Source organism: Zonotrichia albicollis, chromosome 1, assembly GCF_047830755.1.
Source record: "Zonotrichia albicollis isolate bZonAlb1 chromosome 1, bZonAlb1.hap1, whole genome shotgun sequence".
NCBI classification, from domain to species: domain Eukaryota; kingdom Metazoa; phylum Chordata; class Aves; order Passeriformes; family Passerellidae; genus Zonotrichia; species Zonotrichia albicollis.
In genome coordinates, this window is record NC_133819.1 from 32,061,943 (window position 1) to 32,083,568 (window position 21,626).

Consider the following 21,626-nt stretch of genomic DNA (forward strand, 5'->3'; position numbering starts at 1 on the left):
GAGAGCAGTTACCTGTTTCTGGTACAAGACATTCAAACTATTTCCCCTTTGTTTCTTGAAACTGATTTTCTGATTTCACAAGTGGCCCACAGGGAAAAGCACCAGACTGTTCAGTGTACCTCAGTTTTATTCCTGAACATGGTGTGGTCACCACCTTCAGTGAGGCATTTCCCTTCCCATGCAATGGGAATGACCATGAGCAGGCTCTGGAAGCACTTTGATACCCACAGGTAAAAATCTGCTACCAGCTAAGGGCTAGAAGCTCACAAGCTCTCCTCCACGTACCAAGGGCAGCCCCTTGGGAACTCCAAGTTCAAATACCTATAGGACATTTAAAACATGACAAATCTGGAGTAAAACTGCCAACTTCTGCTTTTCTTGCTTCTGAGGTTTTCTGAGAGCAGGAGCAGCCTTGAGGGTGGGTGAACAAGCTCTGCTTGAAGAATTTTGCATTACAGCCTTAACAGTTTGAGGATCTGCAGCGCTGTGGTTTGTGTTGGCGGCGCTCCGTTACGTGACCTCTTGGGAACAATAACAATTTCACTGACAGTAGCTCTTGGCACAAACCAGTGCCAACCTACTATGAACCAGAGAGTGGGAGTTCTTAACCACTTCCAGAAGAACAGCTGTAATTTACTTTTTTGTAGGGGAAAACTATTAAAGCATAACTACTTTAGTTTCATGAAGCAGCCAAGGCCTCACTGTACAGAGAACCAAAAAGCACTTAATACACAAAGAAAGAATAAAGCTTTCCCTTAGATCACACAAGCAATTTTTTGGCAAAATAGATCAGGAACTCTTCAACTGCTCTTGGGAAAGCCTCAGAAATACTTGGAACTGGCTACCAGCACCTTCAAACAGTCTGCAGAGTGAGATCTAATAACTCTGATCACCTTGCAAGTCTTTATTCTGGCCATTAAAGCAGGAAAAAATGAAAACTCAAGTGTAAACCACTCCAAAGGGAGGTTTGTCACGTCTGAGATGGGAAGGGACCTGAGAAACACAGCAGTTCAAAAATATCTGAATTTTTCAATGTAGCAGAAACCACTGCATGCCTATCATTCAATCCCAACTGCTTGGCACATAAAGCAATGTAGAAAGCAGCGTGCAATCACCGCTAGATATAGAATATGATTCGAACATGAAGAGTCTAGAATATATGAGCAACCACTAAAAGCTGCTAAGGTAAATTTAGCTTTTACCAGACTAAGAGGTTACAGAATCAGAAAATATATTTGCAAGACAGATGAGTTTTGTGTATTTCTTTTTGCCTCAGTAAAATTGCTCAAGTGTCAAGTAGCTAAGAGATGTAAAATTTTCTTAATATTGTAAAATCAAAACCAAATAATACAAATGACATATGTCGTAAAAATTAATCTCATAAGAAAGTAAAAGATGTGCTCAGCACCCCAACAACTTCACAGATACAGTTCAGACATCTTTAGACAGGAACCTCCTTTGTGAAAATAAGTTCAAGAAAGGAACACAGCCTTTCAAGTGAGGCAAGACTTTCACCCTAATGAGGCATATTTCCTTAATTATATTCTTTATCCTTAAATTTAATTACCTGCTTTTCTTCTGATATATATCTTTATTTTCATTCTTTATTCATACAAACAATTGTTTGCACACATTTGATATTATTAGCACATGGATATGTCAAATCAGGTTTATGCTGCATTATTTTAAATTTTCTTGCTGCAGATTTAGTCACTCTAAATATAATTAAGTCTACAAGTCCTTCTTCCTACTGCTGTAGGAAGTTTGATCCCTATGGGGAAGGGTTTTCTTTATCTCTTGAGATTTTCCAGTTGGTACCAGGGAATTTTCTCTTTTTGACCTCCAGTTTTGAAAGGTAGGGCCTTGGTCCAACAAAAGACATTTGAAAATATCACAAATGAAATATGTCCTATTAGGGCTCTCTGCATTTGTTACTTATTTCCAGGACAGCATGGGCCTTCAGAAGTGATCCCTGCACCTCTCCTCAGGCTTAGACTACATTCAGATGTACAGCCAAAGTCAGTTTAAACAAAAAGCTACAAAATTTGAGAAGATCCTATGGCAAGATTAACATCCTCTGAAATGACAACCCCACTCAAATTCACAGAAAAAGAATGTATCGAACTGTGTTGCACTAAATCTTTTGTGGAGAAAGTACCTGTGAAAAAACTATTCTAGACAGCCTAACTAAACAAACAAACAAACAAATCTTGCTTCAATTTGTCCCACATCAGTCTGTTGTTCCCCATGATGTCAATAATTTCCCTCCAGCAAAACAAGACCTGGCATTTAAAGCAGAAAGTTCCTATCCTTTCTTCCATTTTTAAAACCGCATTATAAATCCTTTAAATGACTTTTAAGGCACATTTTTCCCTACAAAAGAAAGATGCTACTCCATAAATAGAAAAAAATCCTCACAATTTGAGAGTCAAAGGATTAGAAGATTTTTCTACATCTGATTAAATTATCTGAATTAATTAACCTTTAATTACATTTGCAACTATTATCTAGTTTTCCATCCCAACAGAAGTCCCACCATATGATATCTATATCCTAGTCAATCTTATTCTCATACTCAAAAGCATATGCAAAAGAAGAAAACTGCTTGAGTCTAATTAGCATGAAAAACATGTGTGCTGTGGAAAAAAGTCCACAGTATTACAGCAGAGCAGGGATCTGAGGTGAATTGCATGTTATGAAACTGAACACACATCTGTGTAAGATGCATCTCTTGCCAAAGAGGCTGAACTCTCTAAGGTTTCAAAAGACCCCTGTACATCAGGTGCTGAAAGGAAAATTACTCCTCCAGAGAACTGTTGTTTTAAACCAGTAGTTTTTTGGCTTGAAAGTTGAGGATGACTTTTTCAAGGCTGCTTCAAAATATACAGGAGGCAGCCTGCACCTGCAGAATCTGAGATAACCACCCAGGAGAGCACCTCATCCCTCACTGGAGACAGCAGCAGTAGCACTGTAACTATTTTTAAAGAAATGCTCATTAGAACACGTAAGAGTGAAGCAGAGGGACACAATGTGAACAGGAGCTTGCTTATCAGTTATGTGACCAGGGCATACAAAAGGAAAGCAGAATAGCCTCTGCATTACTCACAGCCAAAGTGCAGCTGTGTGTATCCTGAACAGAGCAACCTCAAAGAGCCAGCAGAACTGTCTGCTGGTGCCATAGTACAATCAGAGGAAAGGACTCACACATCACTGCCTGTCTACAGGGTCACATTTCCACCACCTGAGGACAGCCAGGCCTGGCAGCCAGCGCTAGGAACAGCACACTTGGAGGAGCTTCTGGTTACCAGACTAAGGAACAACTCAGGTATTTTGCGTGCTGCTTGAAGCTGCACCCTTCTTGCCCTTGGACCAGTGTCCAGGGCTCTTCAGGATCCTCCTTTATCTACCCATGGAAAGCAACAACATAGAACTGAGCAACCTTCTTCTGCCTCATCATGTTAAATCTCTATCCTAAGATCCTTGAGGGCATGCATTGTCCCATGAGAATAAAAGCAAGTAAAGACTGACCACATTTTTTCAGACCTAGGGGCAAAGAGACTTCACTCTCTTATTCTTCGATATTCTGCATCACAGCCAATGCTTGCAACAATGATCACTTCAAAATGCTGCTACCCTCCTTTCACTTACCCACTGTATCCTAGTTACCAGCCTACTCAGTTCTCAAAGTCACTAATAAACATCATTTTAAGTCAGCAAATGTTTCGTGACCTACGCAAAGCAGGTGGGAGAGATGGGGAACTGCTGTCTTGAAAAGTTGGTTCAAGCAATATGCACATGGAAAATTATAATTTAGATTGAAAGCAGGAAAGAAAAATTATCCAAAGTGTATGGCATTGCTCCCTCCAGAGTGTCTGATCTGTCAGAGAGCAACAGAGATGTTCTATCTGTGTTCCCAGAAACACTAACAAAAAGCAAGATGTCAGTGACATCATAACAGACTGCTAGGACATTCAGTTTACTCTCATGAATTCAGCAAAGCAGCCTGGGCAAAGAAGGTAATTTCTGTTCAAACTCTTCACCATGACAATCTCCAAAGCCCATCCAGCTCCATCACATATTCTGCAGCAAGGACAAACAACCCAGGGGTTAAACTCTGGCTCTAGAGCAGACTGATGGCAAATCACCACTTAGTGCAAGAGACCTTCATTTTGAGATACTCTGTCTTCAAAAAACAGTTGATGCTCACTCCCATCACCTTGCTCACTGCTCCATCCTTTCCCACACTGTTTTTCAGATGTTACTTCAAACCATCCTTATCTCAATGGAACAACCATCACAAATCACCATCCATTCATCCATTTTATCCAAACCAGCCTAAGCCTGTGGGTTAACTACTATTTGGTAGCTTGTCCAGCACCAGAAATAACTGTACCAAAATTAAAAGGAGCTTACAAAACTGTTTGGTACATAGATATATACACACAGAGACTTCTTCAAAATGCAAAGCTTTCAAAAAAAAAAAATCAACATAAATTTTTCAGCTCTATCTAATCTATTTTCTGCTTTTTCTTTATGCAATGTCATAATGTCCTTTTTGGAAACTGGACACACCAGCAGAAGTTAACTGAAGAGGGTCTCTAGGACATTATTCCTGGTCAGTAAACCCTTGCCTTGGAATTCACCTCCCCACTCCCTCCATCAGGATATGATCAAAAGATCAGATGGGTTCATGAACAACAAAGTAATGGGAATGGAAACACTCTGGGGTTTGGAAGATAACTTGGGAGGTTTGTTTGCATGTTTTTAGCATGCCTCATGCTTGTTGATGTTTTTAACCTCTTCACTTGTGCCAAGAGATAACAATGACTAACTTAGGAGGGAAAAAGTCATGGTATAAAGAAACAAGCATACACATACTGAAGCTGGAGTTGGCTCAGGCTGAAAAGAAGATGAGTCACAGACCCTCAGCATTTAGCTTTGTTTCTAAAAGTCAGATAACACCAAGAACTGCTAAAGCAAGGGATAAAGATGCAGTCTGTTTTCTTGCTTAACTCAAATTAAACAAATGTGAAATCAGGTTTCCAGTTTCAGAAGTTTCACAAAATTTACCATTAGCTTTTCAGTGACCAGGGACAGTTTTTAACAAGAAGTTGTTGCCTCTGGATAGTTTCTTGGAATTATTTTTATTTACATAAGGGGCAAATGTGATGTTTCCTTATCAACTCCCACCATCCTGCCATAAATTTTCCTGTAACATGTTTTGCTATTAATAAACAACTGAAGTAGGTACTTTTCTACAGCCAAAATAAATGTATTCTCAAAGATCCTAAGTTCATACTGTTTTTAATCAGACCACAACTCATTTAATAGCAGTGTTGCTCTGTTAGCTACACTTTTCTGCTTAAATGCTAAAGCCTACTCACTACAAGGACATTTTGTATCTTTGTTTTTAATGAAGTGCTTTACAAGAATAGAGAACAAATGTCTGTAATGTGACATTCTTCAAAATTCTTTGTTGGTTTACCTGTTATATAGTTTTGTTCCTAGTAGCAATTCTGCCATAAAGTTGCCTAAGCAAAAAAATAAAAAGAAATTATTTTAAAAAGAACAAAAAACTACACCTTTCCTTACTGGTCTTTCTTCTTTGATGTATTGGAGCAGTAGCTACTTCTTAACAACTTGTTTACCACTCCATCACTAGAGTTTTTAAAGAAAATAGTGATAGGAACAGAGTCAAGAAATACCCTTGCAGAGAGCTCTGCTCAGAGATTACTTGACAATGATGATGGTTGCCAGTCTGTGGAAAACCTCCCAAACACTTGTACACCCACCAAACAGGAGCTTCACTGGTCATGAATATTCTTACATTCCTTAGAAGAACAGCAAAGCCTTTGACAGAGCATGCTGCAACAAACTCAAGACTGACATGCTATCAGCTGCATTTCTCTGCTTTTCTCCTATGTTCAGAGAAACACAGAAACACTCCACAGCTGTAGCTCCAGCTTCAACAAGGACAGTATGGACTCACCCTAACACAGAAAACTCCTCAAAGGGAGCTAAAGCAAGCTTCCATGTGTAGACAAAACAGTGTGGTTGATCAAAAACAGAAATAATCAAGGACAAGAAGAGGATTAAATGGACTGTTTTCATTGTGAAAAAGAAAACATAAAGATGCCCCAGTATTGTATCCTAGGCTGGATGCTGTTTCATGAAACATATTTATGATGTCAGCATCAAGATAAGCAAATTTTGTTCACACAAATTTGGTTAGTCACAATCAGAAGCTTATAAACAACTTCAAACAGACCTAGTCAAGGTAGGCAAGTAAACAGTGCTAAATTATGTTTATCCACATCAAAAGCAAGGAAAAGTATGCTGACAATTTATGCTGCTTTATATTATTTATATCAGCTAAAAGAAAGCAATCTGAATGGCTGGGAAGACATTTTGTGTGAAGAACTAATCAGTGGCCCCAGGAGCTCTGCAGAGATAGCAGATTGTCAGGATGAAATTCCTACATGATGGGGAGAGGGAGGAAATTGCATGATTTATATAGAACAGTGGTGCAGCCTCATCTAGGATATTACATTCAGCACAAGCCATCGCTAGTTCAAAGGGACACTGCAGAAGCAGACAGAGTTCAAAACAAGGTAACAAAAATGATTACAGCATGGAGGGAGTAATCTAGTGAGATTGGAATTGCTTGCTTGAAAAACAGCTGTAAAAAAGAATAAAAAAGTTACATGTACAGAAGTTGGAAGTTCCCTGCCTCATAGGAAAAGAGGAAGAGTCCCTGAAATTAAAGGTAGAATATTCAAAACTGATCAAAACTAAATGTTTTCACCAACAACAGAATTAAACAAAACTCAGTTTTCCTTCCCTTGTAAAGTTATTGTCACCAGACCCCACAGAGAAGCTTTGTGAATTTATGTTCCAAGATAAGTCTGAAAACAAAACACTATACAATTCATTAAAAGACTGGCTTTGCAGATGCACAACATGAAAAGCTGTAACTAAAATGGTTAATGTTAACAAGCCCCCAGCACCAGAGTATAAACCATCTGACTATTTGAAACTAGGGGGAAAACAAACAAACAACAAAAAACCAAAAAGAAAACACAAAACAAAACCAAAAAAGTGTGGGAGACAGGCAATACAACATTTGTCCACATACTCTCTTGAAATCACAAGAAACATTATATTTATGGCTGAAACTGTTACCTGTTAGATTAACCTTATGACTTATGGGTACAGGAGTAGATGAACCATCATCTTGACCCACTAGAGCATGTTTTTATCTACTCTAGGTTTCTCTGAAAAAATTGCTTTGGGTTTTCTCAAATAAAACCTCCACCAGCATCGTGTAAATATTTTTTGCTACAATGAATTGCAAATGATTAGTTTATAAATGGAACTCTTTAAGCAAGCCTTCAGGTAAATTCTCAGTTTATGCATCCACTGTATGAACTGAGGACAGATATCTGAAAGGAAAAATAACAAAGAGACATCACTCCTGCTATTCAGCTTGGAGACTCACCAATATTAATGCATGTCCTGGCAACCTAAGAGACCTATTGATTTGCAACCATTCGTTCAAGTGCAGTGAAAGCCATAATTAGATAAATAGCTTTGGTAAAACTAATCTGAAACTCATTTGTTTTGTTTAATAGGATAAAACAAGAAATTAAATATCTGCTCAATGTTCCTTAGTATTATTCAGTACAATAGTAAAAATATAAATAAAGACATATTAATTTGACTGCCATTATTATTTTTTGCATTTTATGTATTTTGTTGCAGCAATTGCCATCAAAAGCCATAAACACAGATACTATTTATGAATTACTGTGCTCCAACAGGCTGAGTGTTTTTATCAATCTCTTTTATACCTGTGGAAGAAAGAGAACAGGTCTTTTAATCATTTGCAGACACTCTTTGAGCTGACAGAGTATAATTTTAAGATGATTTGCATGGTATAAGTTTTTCAAGTATCAAAATTACAGCTTTTACATAATGATGCCATTCTTGGCCAATGGGAATTTAACTCTGTTTAAGTTTTTAAAAGTGTTTATAACAGTTAAATCTAACAGGACTATTAATTTTTGTTTCTTAAATAACTTTTGCCCAACAAAATGCAAGGAAGGCTGCTTTAGAGTATTCCCACATGCAAATCAGTGCTAGCCCTGACAGATGTTACAATTTATCCTGCTTAAGTCAAAACACACTTAAGCTTGGGATAGGTTGTGTCCTCCTCTTTCTTCTTTGGCAGCTAACTACTCAATTCTGCCTCTGTTCCTTTTAGGGCTTGGGTCTCCCACAGGCCTCCTTAGCAAACACCACACAACACAGTTTGTCCTGCAACACAGACCCAGCATCAGACTCACAGCCCACACCCCCAGATTTATTTTTACTGTCAGGAGGCTTCAGGCACTGCAGAAACGACAGATCACAACAAAGCACTGGATTGTACATGAGCTGGGATCAAGAGCAGGTCTAAGTGATACTTTTGTCTCATTCCTTCAGCCACCCAATAAACAACAGCTTTGCAACTTTCAGTGCTGTGTGTGTGTGCATTGTTTTTCCTCCCCTTCTTTCCATCTTTTAAAAATCAATTGATGTATCACTGAACTGGATTCACCTATGGGATGAAGTGGAGCATCTGCTCAGCAGTGTGCAGTAGCAGTCTATTGCAGCAAATGATTACCACATCCATCTGAAATTACAAAGTGTTTTAGGTCCACTGGGTCCAGCTCTCTTGGTGAGAACTTGGCCAGAAAACTACAATTAAATGTCTATCATCTTTAAAAATGTATAAACAAGCCCCAAACACCTGCGCTCTCTCTCTCTCTCCTAAGCCACATCATAAATCCTTGATGTTCACAAGTGGTCTGGACCTCAATTTTCTGTTGGGGTTTTTCTGTGGGATTTGAGGTTTGGGGTCCTTTTTTGTTTGTTTGTTTCAGTTTTTTAACCCAAAATACTCCTTCCTCCTCCTCAATGTTGACCTACAAACTGCACACCATGTACTTCATCATGGAGGGCATGGTTTGACAGACATTTCTTCCACCGGTGGTATCAATTCAAGCAGCCACTGCTCCTTGCTTGGTGCCACTCATTCCACAGTCAGAGTGATGATACTGACACATGCACGACCTGCAGAGAGGCTCAGAAGGGGCAGCTGCTGGAGAAGCTGCCACAATAAAACACACACACACACAGACAGACACAGATAAAACACACCCCATAATTAAACTAAAGACTCTCAACCATTCCTTTCTTTATCGCTCTAACTTGTGTATCCTATGCCTGTCTCAGTTACATAAAGGCTTGAGTATGAGGTTTAGGAAGCAGGGAAAGAAAGGCAGTCTCCTCAACAACAAGGGGAAAAAAGTTGCATTCCTCACAATCAGTATTTCAAAAAAGGAAATAATCTGGCATTTTAAGATTTAACGGGTTAATTCAGTTCTAAAACTGAAGGCAGAAGATCCTTACTGATGCTATGAATACACATCTACTACTATTTATAGAGACTGAAGGACTTTTTTCTCCTCCAATCAGCAGAATATTTTCTTTTAGCACTAAAAGTAAAAAAAATATTGACTTTTAATCAGTTAGACCACTGAGTCTCTCTGTAAGAAAATATCTTTCGAAAAATGAATTAATCAGAAAAAATTGTATACCACAGGATTTAAATTATTAATAATTGACCCTAGCTTAATACAATGTCTAGAAAAGGATCATTTTACAAGGTCAGACTAACCCAAACCAAACAATAAGTTAACTGAGTTAAAAGACATTGTGACAATTATGAATAGCTACTGCATTTTATGCCTAGAATTTGCAAATACTCACATCCTGCTTCCATGGCTTTTAACTTTAGAGCCCAAATGACTTCTTTTTTATCCTTAAACTCATGCCAAAAACACAGGTGTAACAAAAAATGTTTAAATAAAAAGGTGTCATGGATAAAGTTTATACCCCAGAAACTCAACATATTCTGCTTTTTTTTTTTCTCTTCTTTTGCCCTTTTGAAAAGCTATCATTGTCTTTTCAGCATTTTCATCAGTATAAAAATGCACAGCTTATTTTGCAATTTCCTCACGGCACAAATGGAATTCAAGCCACTGGGGACATACAAGTAACAACAGCTGAATACAAATCTTAACAGAGTTTGTCATAATTGTACAGTATGGTGCTGTTCATTCATCCTGGCAGCTGGGAAATCTACTCTGAATTAACCAATAGTACAGGTTTGTAAGCAAGCAAATCAAAGTGTAAAATTCCACTAAGTTAATTTTGTTTGTTTTCCTGTAAGTGTGCAATCAGCTCACTTTAAATCAAGAATTTCAACAGGATGTAACACTAGCAGAAACTTTGCAAAGACACTAATTTTACTTCCAGTGGAGTTGATCTTATTTCCTTCATAGACTTCCTTGATAGGTTTCCAAGCCATACACAGCAGTACCACATCTGAGGATTTGCAAGCTACATCCCTTAGGAAGGGGAGCAAAACCAAAAGTGAAACCACTGAGATCCAACCAGAAAATACCTTCAAGGATGATCAAACTTGCTTCTGCAGTCCTTAACTGAAGGCTTTATTTTCAACACAAGACAATAGGCATTTAAAATCTGAGCACAAGCAAAATGAGCTCAAGGTATTTTCAGCTGGAGCCCGATTTGCAGCCTGGGAAAGGGGTTACAGTCAAGTCTGGTTTATGGTAGGCAGGTCAAAAAGAGGCTTATCAGGATGTGCTCTGGACCAAAGCAGAGAAAGGAAACAGAGCCTCTCCCATAGTTTAAAGCATTTTTGGTGTGTCGAGGAATCTGTGTCGATTTTATGCAGCTCCCATGAACACAAGCCACATGATGGCACCTATTCCCCATGTGTTGGCAGTGGCACCAGCTAGTGCTGCATCTGGACTTTCCCAGGGATGTTTAAGAGCAGCTGACTGTCTCTTAGTCCAGGAATTGCAAGCCTCACTCCCAGCACCAGTGTAAGACCACAGGCAGTGGGCATCATCCTGTCAATCAGGATAATCCCCAACCTCAGGGAGAAAAATAGCTTTGCATTCTGCAAAACTTACTAGATTATTTCCTAGGGCAGAAGTATGGGTTTACTTTCCATTTCATTCAACTGTAGTTAATCAAATCCAGGCATAATTTCTCAGATGTCATAACACATGGGTTAATTAAGAAGTATTCTCAATTTAATAATTTACTGAAGACTGACTATGAAACAAATTATTATGCAAATAAACACATGAGGCATTGAAATTTCCCACTAGCTACCATGGCCACTGTTGCTAAAGCTATTTTATCCATTGCTCAATAATTCATATGTCACCAATCACAGAGCTGACAAGTTTAAGGATACTATATGTGATACGTGAAGGATAATTATCTTAATAGAATACATCTAACAGGAATACATAATAATCCTGGTTACAATAGGAAAAATTCAAGACTACTTACCACAACTATTTTTAGTCACTTAATAGCTGCAAAAGTGATGGGGGTATTAAGTTACTGAGTAGAACCTCTGCGGCAGACTTGAAAGTAAAATGTCACCAATATCAATCAATCAACTTCAATAATACTTCTGACAATAAAATTTCCAACCCACAGAGTCAATCCAGCACTTTTGTGTGCTGATTTCAGCCTGTACAGCATCTACACAAAACATTGCTGCATCTTTTTAATGCAGAAGAAATGTCAAAATTAAAGTCTCTATAGTATATAAAAACATAGATATCAGGGAAATAATTATGATTTTTTTTCTTCTCATTAGCAAGACTGGTAAAAAGAGCATAAAGTTGCTAATGAAATGTGTTGATGGCACAAAATTGGAGGTATTGTCAAAACCCATGTAAACAGAATGGTGTACTGGAAGATTAGGAGCCTTCGTGAAATGCAATACTAGGAAAAGAGTGTAATTCAGCAGCATGAAGTACAAGGTCACTCAGGCACCACGAAGATGAGAAGCTGCCAACAAGGATATGGACTGCCATAAATGACTACAAGTCATTTGCAGGAGGATTATCTGAGTACAGAGCAGATCTATATGCTCAGCTCAATCAAAACACGAATATCAACCACCACCATGATGTAGCCATGGAGGGAAGGACAGTAAATTCTGAGTGTTTCCAGCTGCCAGTTTCTAATGTCCTGGCAAAACCTCATCAACAACACTATAGTCTCCCCGGCTGCCAAAAGAAATGATTAGGGAATAGCTACTTGAATGACATAAGCAACTGAAAGCCCCTAACAGGAGATGAAGAAAAGTTTAGCAGAATGTAGGTTGAGAGGATCTGATGCTTCATTTAATTAAAACAGATTGCATATAGTTTGATTTTTCTCCTCTGCCAAAGAGGAGTTGTCTCCAACAGCATGACAACTGCTAGTGCCAGAATACATGATAGATATCCCTAATGCGCTCCAACCCTCCAGCTATTTTCAGCTTGGGAACCTTCTGTGTCTGATGAGGTTTATGTATCCTCAGTATATTTCTCTTCCATGAACTTCTCCAGATTCACCCTGAACTCATGTAGACTTTTAGCAGCTGTACCACAGCTTCTGTAGTTTATGTTCAACCTGTAACCCTACAGCCAGCTACATCCTGACACACATACAGCAAAGCAGCTGCTCAAAAGAAAGCTAAGGTGAAGACAGTCTGAGAACATCTGCCTGGACAAAGTCCTCTAGGAACCTCACAAAAGTAACTACAAGGTCTCAAAAGAGAAAATAGTCTCTTCAATATCTCTTCAACTTTGATCAAGCCAAAAGGTACATCCATGATGAAGGCTTCTACAGATCAGCAGGATCTTTCACAAAATCAGGGTAATGGGGTTTGACACCATGACATCCAAAAGGTTTTCCAGATCCACTATTGTGACAAAGAGCAACCTTGCTGCTCATGTATAACAGTATTTATCTGTGTGTAAATGTGAACCTAGGAAGCAGAAGAGGTGATTAAAAAGGTGTGTGCCTCTGTGTGTGCAAGATGATTCCTCCTCCTGAGCACTTCCAGGTCCATAAAGAATAAAACTGAGTGTGGTGAAAATAAGTTTTACCATGATGGAGTGGCCTGCAAGAGCTCCCTGCTGGTGCTTCCAGAGGCATGGAACTGTATTTCATCACTAGTCACAGGAGAAAAGGAGAGAGAAGAAGATAGCTTTAAGAGGCAGCAGGAGGAGCAGCAAAGACAGTTCATAAGCAAAGTACTCATGCCTCCTACACATAACACATAACTCTGGGAGGCAAACTGGGAAACAGAAGGATCTTTCCAGAGAATTTGAGAAAGGGCATGGTGGAGGGGAACAGTTCCACAGGGCACAATGAGCCACTGCAACAGATCCCTCCTCTGCCTCTACACAAGCTCTGGCACACACCCAGCTACCACAGCAAAGGTTGCATTTTCTGCTATTTTATCCAGCAGAGGATGATGAGTAAAACCTTCACCTCACAGCTCACTGTGCAAATGCAATGTAATCATCCATGCCATCTTGGATTACTGTGCTACACCTGTCCTAACACTGAATTTAAGAAAAAAAAACACCATCAAGGACAAAGTCAATGCAGAGTTCAAAGTTCAAAAGCTTTAAAAGAAACATTGGGCTCCCCTAGACAAGGAACTGGGTGTTTGTTTTATCTAAATGACTGAAGCAGTGGAGTGTATTTATGTTTACTGTTCACAGCACAGAATCATCCAAGCAGGATGGTTACTGCAGCTTTTTCTACAAGGTGCTTTTCCATCTCCAGGTTCTTTATATGTATTCGTACTGGACATATCCCAAAACAGAAAGCAAAAAATACCTATTTGCTCCCCAGTTTTGGAGGTCGCTGAACTGAGAGGGAAACCTAATTTTGTTACACTGTATTTTTAATTATCTCCATCTCTGGTCACAACTTTCAGATAGTTTAGTGTGAAGGGCTAAGGACTGAGATGTCCAAACAGATTGAAAAAATTCATTTCACCCCATACTGATTTTCAAAATGTAATCAATTCTTTCTATGTATACTACCCTCTACTACACAATGTTTTCCTTTGCCCTGAAGCCCAGGAAGTATTTGAACAGCATGAAGTGAAGTACATACTTAAAACAATTATAATACCCTTAACACTTCCATTATATTTTATTATCCATAGTCCCCAGGCATGCACACATGTAGATTATCTGTGCTTTATAGATGTGGGGGCGAACTGCACTGCAGGCAGCCCCTGAGCAAGTCAGCATCAGAAGCAGAACCCCTGTTCAGGGGTCACAATATTTTTCTAGGAAATTAAACAAGCCAGAATTTCAGCTGGTCAGCATTTACTTGAAAACAGCTCACCTAAGTGAGCAACACTCCTGATGGAACCAGCTGGACAAATAAGGCTCTCAGCTTGGTGTTTGAACAAGCAAAAAAGGCACAAAGAAAAGTCACTGGAGAGGAAGAACAGCCTAAGTTTTTTTCATAAGCAAACAAAACCTTCTGAAAATTAACTTTGGATTAACTTGAAATATTTTGTTGAGGTGGGGGAAAAAAGGAATCTTTATTTCGTATGTTATTGTTACTGCTTTGTCCAACCTTATTTTAAGACTTAAAATTTTAGGGTCATGTTTAAAAGGGAAAGTATAAAAATGCTGCATTTTATTGTTCTAACATGTTTTTCTCTCCCAAATACACTCCTTCTGCAGGTTTAAATTATTAATCAGATTAAATAGAAGTACATGAAGCGTCATGCCTTTCAAAGTCCATTTCTGGGGGTAAAAGACACATGCACAGAGCAGACAGGAATCAACACAGGGTGCTACTAACAGAAACAAACTGCTCCCTGGATGATCACACATACAGGGAGATACTCCATGCACTTCAGGTGCCCAGTTTGTCTCCAAAGGGAGCAAGTGGATTAACAACCCTGGACTCTTTGTATAACCTGCTCCTTGGAACACCCCTCTAGGCACTTATGCTGCTGAGTAATTTCATCTGCAGGATAGTCCCTGCAAACCCAGAGATGGCAGAGCACAGCATTCCCACTGTCCACATGGGACCAAGACACTGCTGCAGCTACACAGCATCTCCCAGTGATCCAAGGTCAGAATCATAGAATGGATTGGGTTGGAAGGGACCTTAGAGACAATCTAATTCCAACCCCCATGCCATGAGCAGGGACACCTTCTGCTAGACCAGGTTGCTCAAAGCCCTATCCAACCTGCCCTTGAACATTTCCAGGGATGGGGTGTCCACAGCTTTTTCTGGGCAATCTGTTGCAGTGTCTCACCACCCTCACAGTAAAGAATTTCTTCCTAGCAGAAGATCACTGGGTTGACTCCAGACTGCCTTACAGATTCACCATCCTCCCTCTAGTCTTCCTAGCAAGACAGATGGTACAAGAAAATTTTACAAGATGACCCACAGGGCACTGGGAGGTGAAGCCATAGATGACACCACCACTAAATCTATCACACTGTGTTTGCTGGTCCATGACACAGAACATCAGCAAAGGCAGGCAGAGTCTCGCTGGAACTCTGTGAAACAAGAGAGGACCAAGGGTTCATCAAGCACAAGTGAGGAGCTGTATGACCCAGGAGCTACCCAGGCTTCTCACCAGGATGTTAACTCACCCACAGCAAATATTTACAGAGTAACTGTTGTACTGCTCACTTGTCAAATGCTTTCAGTAGTGGTGAGGAATAACCACCAGAGTAAACCTGAGGCTGCTCTGCATGGTGTCTCCCTGAGGTGCCATGAATTTGTTTTGTTAAAACAGTGTTTCAGACCTGCCTGCAAACTAAAGCTGCCACCAGCAGCAGTTCTGCACTGCTTCTCTCCTCCTCACTGCACACTTACTCCATTTCTTTGGCAGTATGCTTCTAATGAGGAACTAACCACACAATTCAGAAAAGGACTTTCTTCATTGGAAGAAGGGTATCTGTCACAAATATCCTCCTAGGGCAAAGCAAGACTTGGCTGTTTAACTGAATCCCCTTAGCTCTGTGTTCATATGGACAATTTGCATTGTAATCAGGTGGATTACTAATTCACCAGAACAATAATTAGGCATCTCCATACAGGTCAGTCTTTATTTTTTGTGTTGAATGTACTGGAGGAAAAAAAAATACTGTAAAACTGGAATCTGAATCCACATTACTTAAAAATAGCTATTCTCCTGTGAACTTATATACTACCTTAATCCTAATTATCTTCCTTGCCTATATATCCTCTTATAACAAAGAATTCACCCAGGAAGTTTGGTTTGAAATTCACACCCTGGTATATTTCACAACTTCCCCATGCAGAGAAATCATTTTTTTACATGGGCAAAGTACTGCAAAGTTGATGAGGGTACAAACACACACCATGCTGACTTCCCCCAACTCTCTGCACAGGTGTTTATCAGTGCACTGAAACAAAACAGCAGCTCGCCTGATTCCCAACACGGACAGACCCAACCACATGTGGATTAACCCACTCCCTCATTTCGACTGCTCAGGAGATGGGTTACAATCCAGTGCGGGCCTGCAAGTGAGGTCTGACCAGACTGAGTGCCACTGATCTGATGGCAATGCCATCCCCCGATATGGCTCCAGTCACAACTGGGAGAGCTCGGAGCCACGGGCAGCTGCCTGCCAGTGCAGTTCCCAGCCACGGCAGTGTCACGCTGGACTTCACCAGAGCACTGACTACCCTGCGGAGACACACCCCCAGCCTCTTTAAAAATGGGTGAAAATGAGAGAAATTTGGACGGGGATCTCGGTCATGCCCACCTGACCCCACGGCCTCACTGTCAGGAGGAGACATGCGAGGTTGAGGGCCAGGCGTGGGCATCCCAACTTCACTCCATCCCAGCTCCACACGCTGCAGGGCACGCTGGAGTTCGCCGATGGAACGCGCGTGTGCCCCGCTGTCTCAGCACAGGCGCGCTGTGCCTGCCGCCCGCGGAGAGCATCAGCCCGCACCAGGGGAAAGGGACAGAGGGGGACAGCCACTCGAGGAACCCGGAGATGGGACAGGGACTCTTTCTCAACCTGGTATCTCCATCAGATGTTCCACCAGAGCTGGCAGCAGTGGCAAGAGCCCGGGGGTCCTACAGGCACCTTTCCCGGTGGGTGCCGAGGTGCTGCCCAGGCATCCTCCCTCATTCCGCCCGTGCCCCCGCCCGGCCCCGCGCCGAGATCCCGCGGCCTCCCGCGCACCGCGGCCCGGCCGGGGGCGCTGCGGGCGGGCCCCGCCTGCCCCGGGCGCCGCAGCCCGGCGGGCAGGGCACGGCACGGCAGGGCAGGGCAAGGCGGGGGCGCTGCCCCGGGCCGCCAGCGGCTCCCTCGCTCTCTCCTCACTCCCTCTCTCACTCACCCGGCCGGCGGCGGCCGCGCTTTTCCTCCGCAGCGTCAGCCCGCTCCGCAGCAGCGCCGGCAGCTCCCGCAGCTTCTGCCGCAGCTGCACCGGTGGCGGCGGCTCCTGGGCTCCGCCGCCGGGGCTCCAGCTTCGGGCCAGCTCCGCACCCTCACACGGCGACGGCATCTTCACGGAGCCCACGGCCATGCCGCATACCTGCCGGGCTGCGGCGCGCAGACAGCCCCGCTCCCTCTCTCGCCCGGCCGCAGCCCCAGCCCCAGCCCCAGCCGCGCTCCCACCCACAGGCAGCACTCGGCGGGCGGGCGGGCAGGCAGGCGGGCGCTCCCCCGCACGCAGCGCGCAGCACTCGCGCACCTTCCCCAGCACGGCGCGGCCCCAGCGGCGCAGGAAGCCCCGCCGGCCCTGCACCGCTCCCGCCCCGCGGCTCCGGCGGTGATAAAGTGCAGGTAATGAACAGGGTGGAGGAGGCGCGGGCGGGAAAGGCAGAAAGTCCTGTTAACTCCTTTGCGCTCGGGGATCCGCAGCCCGGGCTGTCCCCACCGGCCCTGGCGCCCCGCACCGACCCGCACCCTCGGCGAGAACACGTGGGAGAGCGGCCAGCGCGCTCAGAGACGGCGGCTCCGAACAGAGGAGAGAGGGGTTCGGGCTCCTCCAGGGGCTATCTGGCCTCGGCTTCCTCCTGGAGGCTTTCAGGACGGGGCTGGGGGAAGTCCCAAGCAGCCTGGTGTGACCCCCCAAGCACCGAGCCTGTCTGGGCTGGAGGCCTCTGCACGTTCCCACTTGCCCGAGTTACCCTCTGGTCCAGTGATTATTTACAGCTGCAAGGGCTGAAGACCTTCTCTGTTCCCTTCCCAGTGTTTTTTTGACTCAAAGAGGTGTTTCATCTTCCAATGCCAGCCAGCATTGGTACTGGAGAAACCAAGCAGCTCATCCCAGGTGAATGACTTGCTTCCAGTCATTCAGGTAATCCCTGCAAGAGAACTCTCAATGAGAGAAACCAATTCCCTTACTATATGTAAAAGACTAGTCTAGTATTCAGTTCCATGAGTTATGGGGACTTTATTTAGTCTCTGGAGCCTGCCTGTTCTAACTCATGGTACAGAAATTGCTTCCTCTCTGCCAGGATCTATTCTCTCTTATTTAGATCACAGAATTGATGGTTATGTGGGTTTCCCTTACATATATCTTCTGCCTCAAAGCTACAAATAAGGCTGACCTGCTCATCCAGGAGGAGTTTACCAGTGCCTAAATGTCTGAGTAAATGACATTAATAGTCAAGCCAATTTCACAGCCTTGTTAGAGAGAGCTGTTGCCTTGTTCCAGCCAAGAGGTCCCACTGGTTTTAGGACTCACCCTAGTATTCCTCCAGCCCCACAGGAGGAACTGGGGGCTTAAGCCACAGGGAACTGGCTTAACAAAGACACTAACCTTGGGGGGAAAAAGTAAAAAAGGAAGAGGTTGTTTTCCTCACTGATGTGCTCCCTAAACCAGCTTCTCTGGGATCACATGCTCACCCACAGTAGAAATATGGCAGATGTGCCCAACCTGTGTCAGGGTGCTGAGACAGAGAACAGCTTCTTCCAGCATCAGTATGACATTGAATTATCTGTCCCCTGAGTGCAGCAGCAGCCTGGCTTTCCAGCAGCACTGGCCTGAGCGCAGGTTCCTGTGAAACAGTAATCCTGCCTGCAACCCATGGACGTGTTCCTCCCTTTGCCACCCTTCCGTGGGATCTGGTAACCATCAGACTCTATTCAGCTTGTTGATCTGGTGGAAAAATAACACTTCAGGAAATAATGGATTTTTCATTGGCCAGACAGCTGAATTGATCCACCCTGTGACCCCACAGCTGCAGGATCAAGGAAGGCAGAAACCTGGAAGTGAGGTAAAGCAGATCTGCTCCTTTCAGAAGCAGTTAAATCAACTTAACTGCATCCTCTGTGTATGATTTGATGAACAGTGTGAATCAGGCCAGCTTGGGTACTCTTGAGAGGGACGGGGTTTGCTCCAGCCGCATTCTGGCATCGCCTCCTTTTTGCTGCTATTGCCCTTTACATTAGCCAGATCTGAAAGTAAAAAGTAAAAAAGTAAAAAAATAATCACCTATTTTAGCAGAGTGATACAGGCCATTGCAATGATGCCTATTGCTGACACAAAAGATAGAGAAGTGACAGGATAGTGGCAGCCCTTAGACAAAAAAGTGTCCTGCAGTCCTCAAAATGCCAGAGAGATCTGGGAGTCCCAACTGGCAACATCAGCACCAACACTTGCAAAGACATGGGTGATTATAACAATCCCAAACATTGTCATGTCCCAAATATTTCTATTATTATACTTGATTTGTGCTTTGCAACTGCCCTGCAATGTAGTTTTGACAGCTGTGTTGCCTGACAGCCACTTTGTCACAGCTCAGGATGTATTTATGAAGAGAAGTGTATCTACACCCAAAAGAGTAATGGATCTTTAGTTTGTGGGCTTCACAAAAGGACCATGTTCTTTGTCTGAGTCTTTAGGCACTGCTGCAATACAAGCCACAGTAAGACAACTCAATAAAGTGGGGCTTATTGTGACAGACTGGAGTATAACCAGAAGTAATTTGATTATGTTAAGAAAGAGTAAAATTATGCCAGTGCTCAAAATGTTTTGTATTTTAACTAAGCAAGATAACCAAGCAAGTATAATATGTAAACAGTGTCAAAAGAGAAATTAATATGCCCTATGGTGTGTTTAAAGATTATCAGCTGCCAGACAGCATAATATGGACTATCAGTTGTCAAAAAAATTTAGATAGGCCTCTCTAGTTTTTGCTTGGATCATTCCAGGTTTTGGGAGGATTGTGGTAGGAACTGTATAAAACAAAATTTTGTGTTGCTTTTTTTTAATTAAGCCACTGAAAGTTTAGCATGGTGAATGAGTCTGGGTTTTTTCTGCAGAGGAAAGGGATGGGGATCAGAAAGCAAAACTAGATCTTGTGAGAAGGTGTTTGGCAAAACAGTTTCATTTAGAAAACCCAGAGCAGTGTGTTGCAGCCAAAATATTGTGTTCAGGGCACCTTCTTCTCAGTGAACTGTCATTGAAGGCACAGCAGGGATCTGAGGGACTGGGGTCCCTGTTCTCAGCAAGTTTGGCCTGCAGGTGACTGGATTTTCTGTCCCTCATAGACACCATCAATAACACTAAAGGAATATCAGGTCCACTGACCATGTGCAGACATTGGAGATTTCCAGTTCTCCAGATGCAACAATTATCATTTGGTCCAATATAAAACAGAACTAAGGACACATGTGATGCTTTCTAGCAAAAATTCTAAACTTTAATGTACCTTCCAGAGGAGTCTGGACTAGGCATTGTTCCCTTACTTGCAAGAGCCTTCATATAAATATAGAAACATCTATGTTTAAATAGATACAGGATGGAGTCTGGAGACCTAAACAACTCTACTGCACTTTGCAGATGTGGAGCCTGGGAGTGTCTGCTTTTTGAATGTGTTTGTTTTTCTTTCATGGTGTAGCACAATCAAAAGAAATGCAGTAAAAACAATGCAAGCTGTTTCATGCCTGTATGTGTTTCACATCAGTTTTTAAGTAGATCATTGCAAAAAAAAAAAAAAAGCATTGCTTGGTATCAGACATTTCCTAACAAAGCATAATAAACTCTTATTTTGGACTTAAAGTATTAGGAGTTCTTGACTCACTTGGAATAATTGATAGATGCCACTTCAGTTTTCCCTGCATGAAGGCAGTGCAGAAATAGAATTGCAGAGTACTGGTGTGCAGGAGCCATATGTCACTGACAGGCAGCAGTCCTTTTTGAATATTTCCTCTCCCTGACCTGGCAGGAGGCATTTAGAAGAAAGCAATTATTTTTCCAAAACAACACCACCCGCTACACAACCAGCCAAACACTACTTCCCCTTCCCCAGGCAGTCCTGCTGGAGTGGGGATGGGGGTGGATGCTTTCCTACCCTTTCAGAAACTGAGTTCATTTCCTTCTCCCCATCTCTTCAAAAAGCAGGCCAGCACATTTTCCTTCATAATACCTCTTTTCCCATTCAGGAGGAGGTGAGCTGTGTACTGCCCACCTCCTGCACAACATCCAGATGGAAGTCAGAGGAGGTCCCTTTCTGTGGGATGCCCTCCTGACAATTGTATCCTACAATTTTTAGTTTGCCAAGGGTTACTCCAGGCCCAATGCACGTGAACTGCAGACTGCCCTGTCGTGCTCTGAGATCCTGGCAGCTCTCAGGCTCCTGACATGGAGAAGCCTGGCCTGGCACATTTTTGTTTCTAGCTTTAAACACAACATGTGCAATGGCCCTGGAAAAGAGA

The 21,626-nt window shown here is 42.5% G+C and overlaps 1 protein-coding gene across 1 annotated transcript in view; it reads right to left on the reverse strand.

Annotated features, from left to right (window-relative positions):
- Window positions 1-17,906, reverse strand: part of RAPGEF5 (Rap guanine nucleotide exchange factor 5) — a 159,782-nt gene extending 141,876 nt beyond the window's left edge. Inside the window, exon 1 of the mRNA XM_074537290.1 lies at window positions 17,296-17,906. Within this exon, the coding sequence (XP_074393391.1) occupies window positions 17,296-17,484 (189 nt within the window). The 5' untranslated portion in view covers window positions 17,485-17,906. The remainder of the gene's footprint in view (window positions 1-17,295) is intronic.
- Window positions 17,907-21,626: the final 3,720 nt, after the last annotated feature.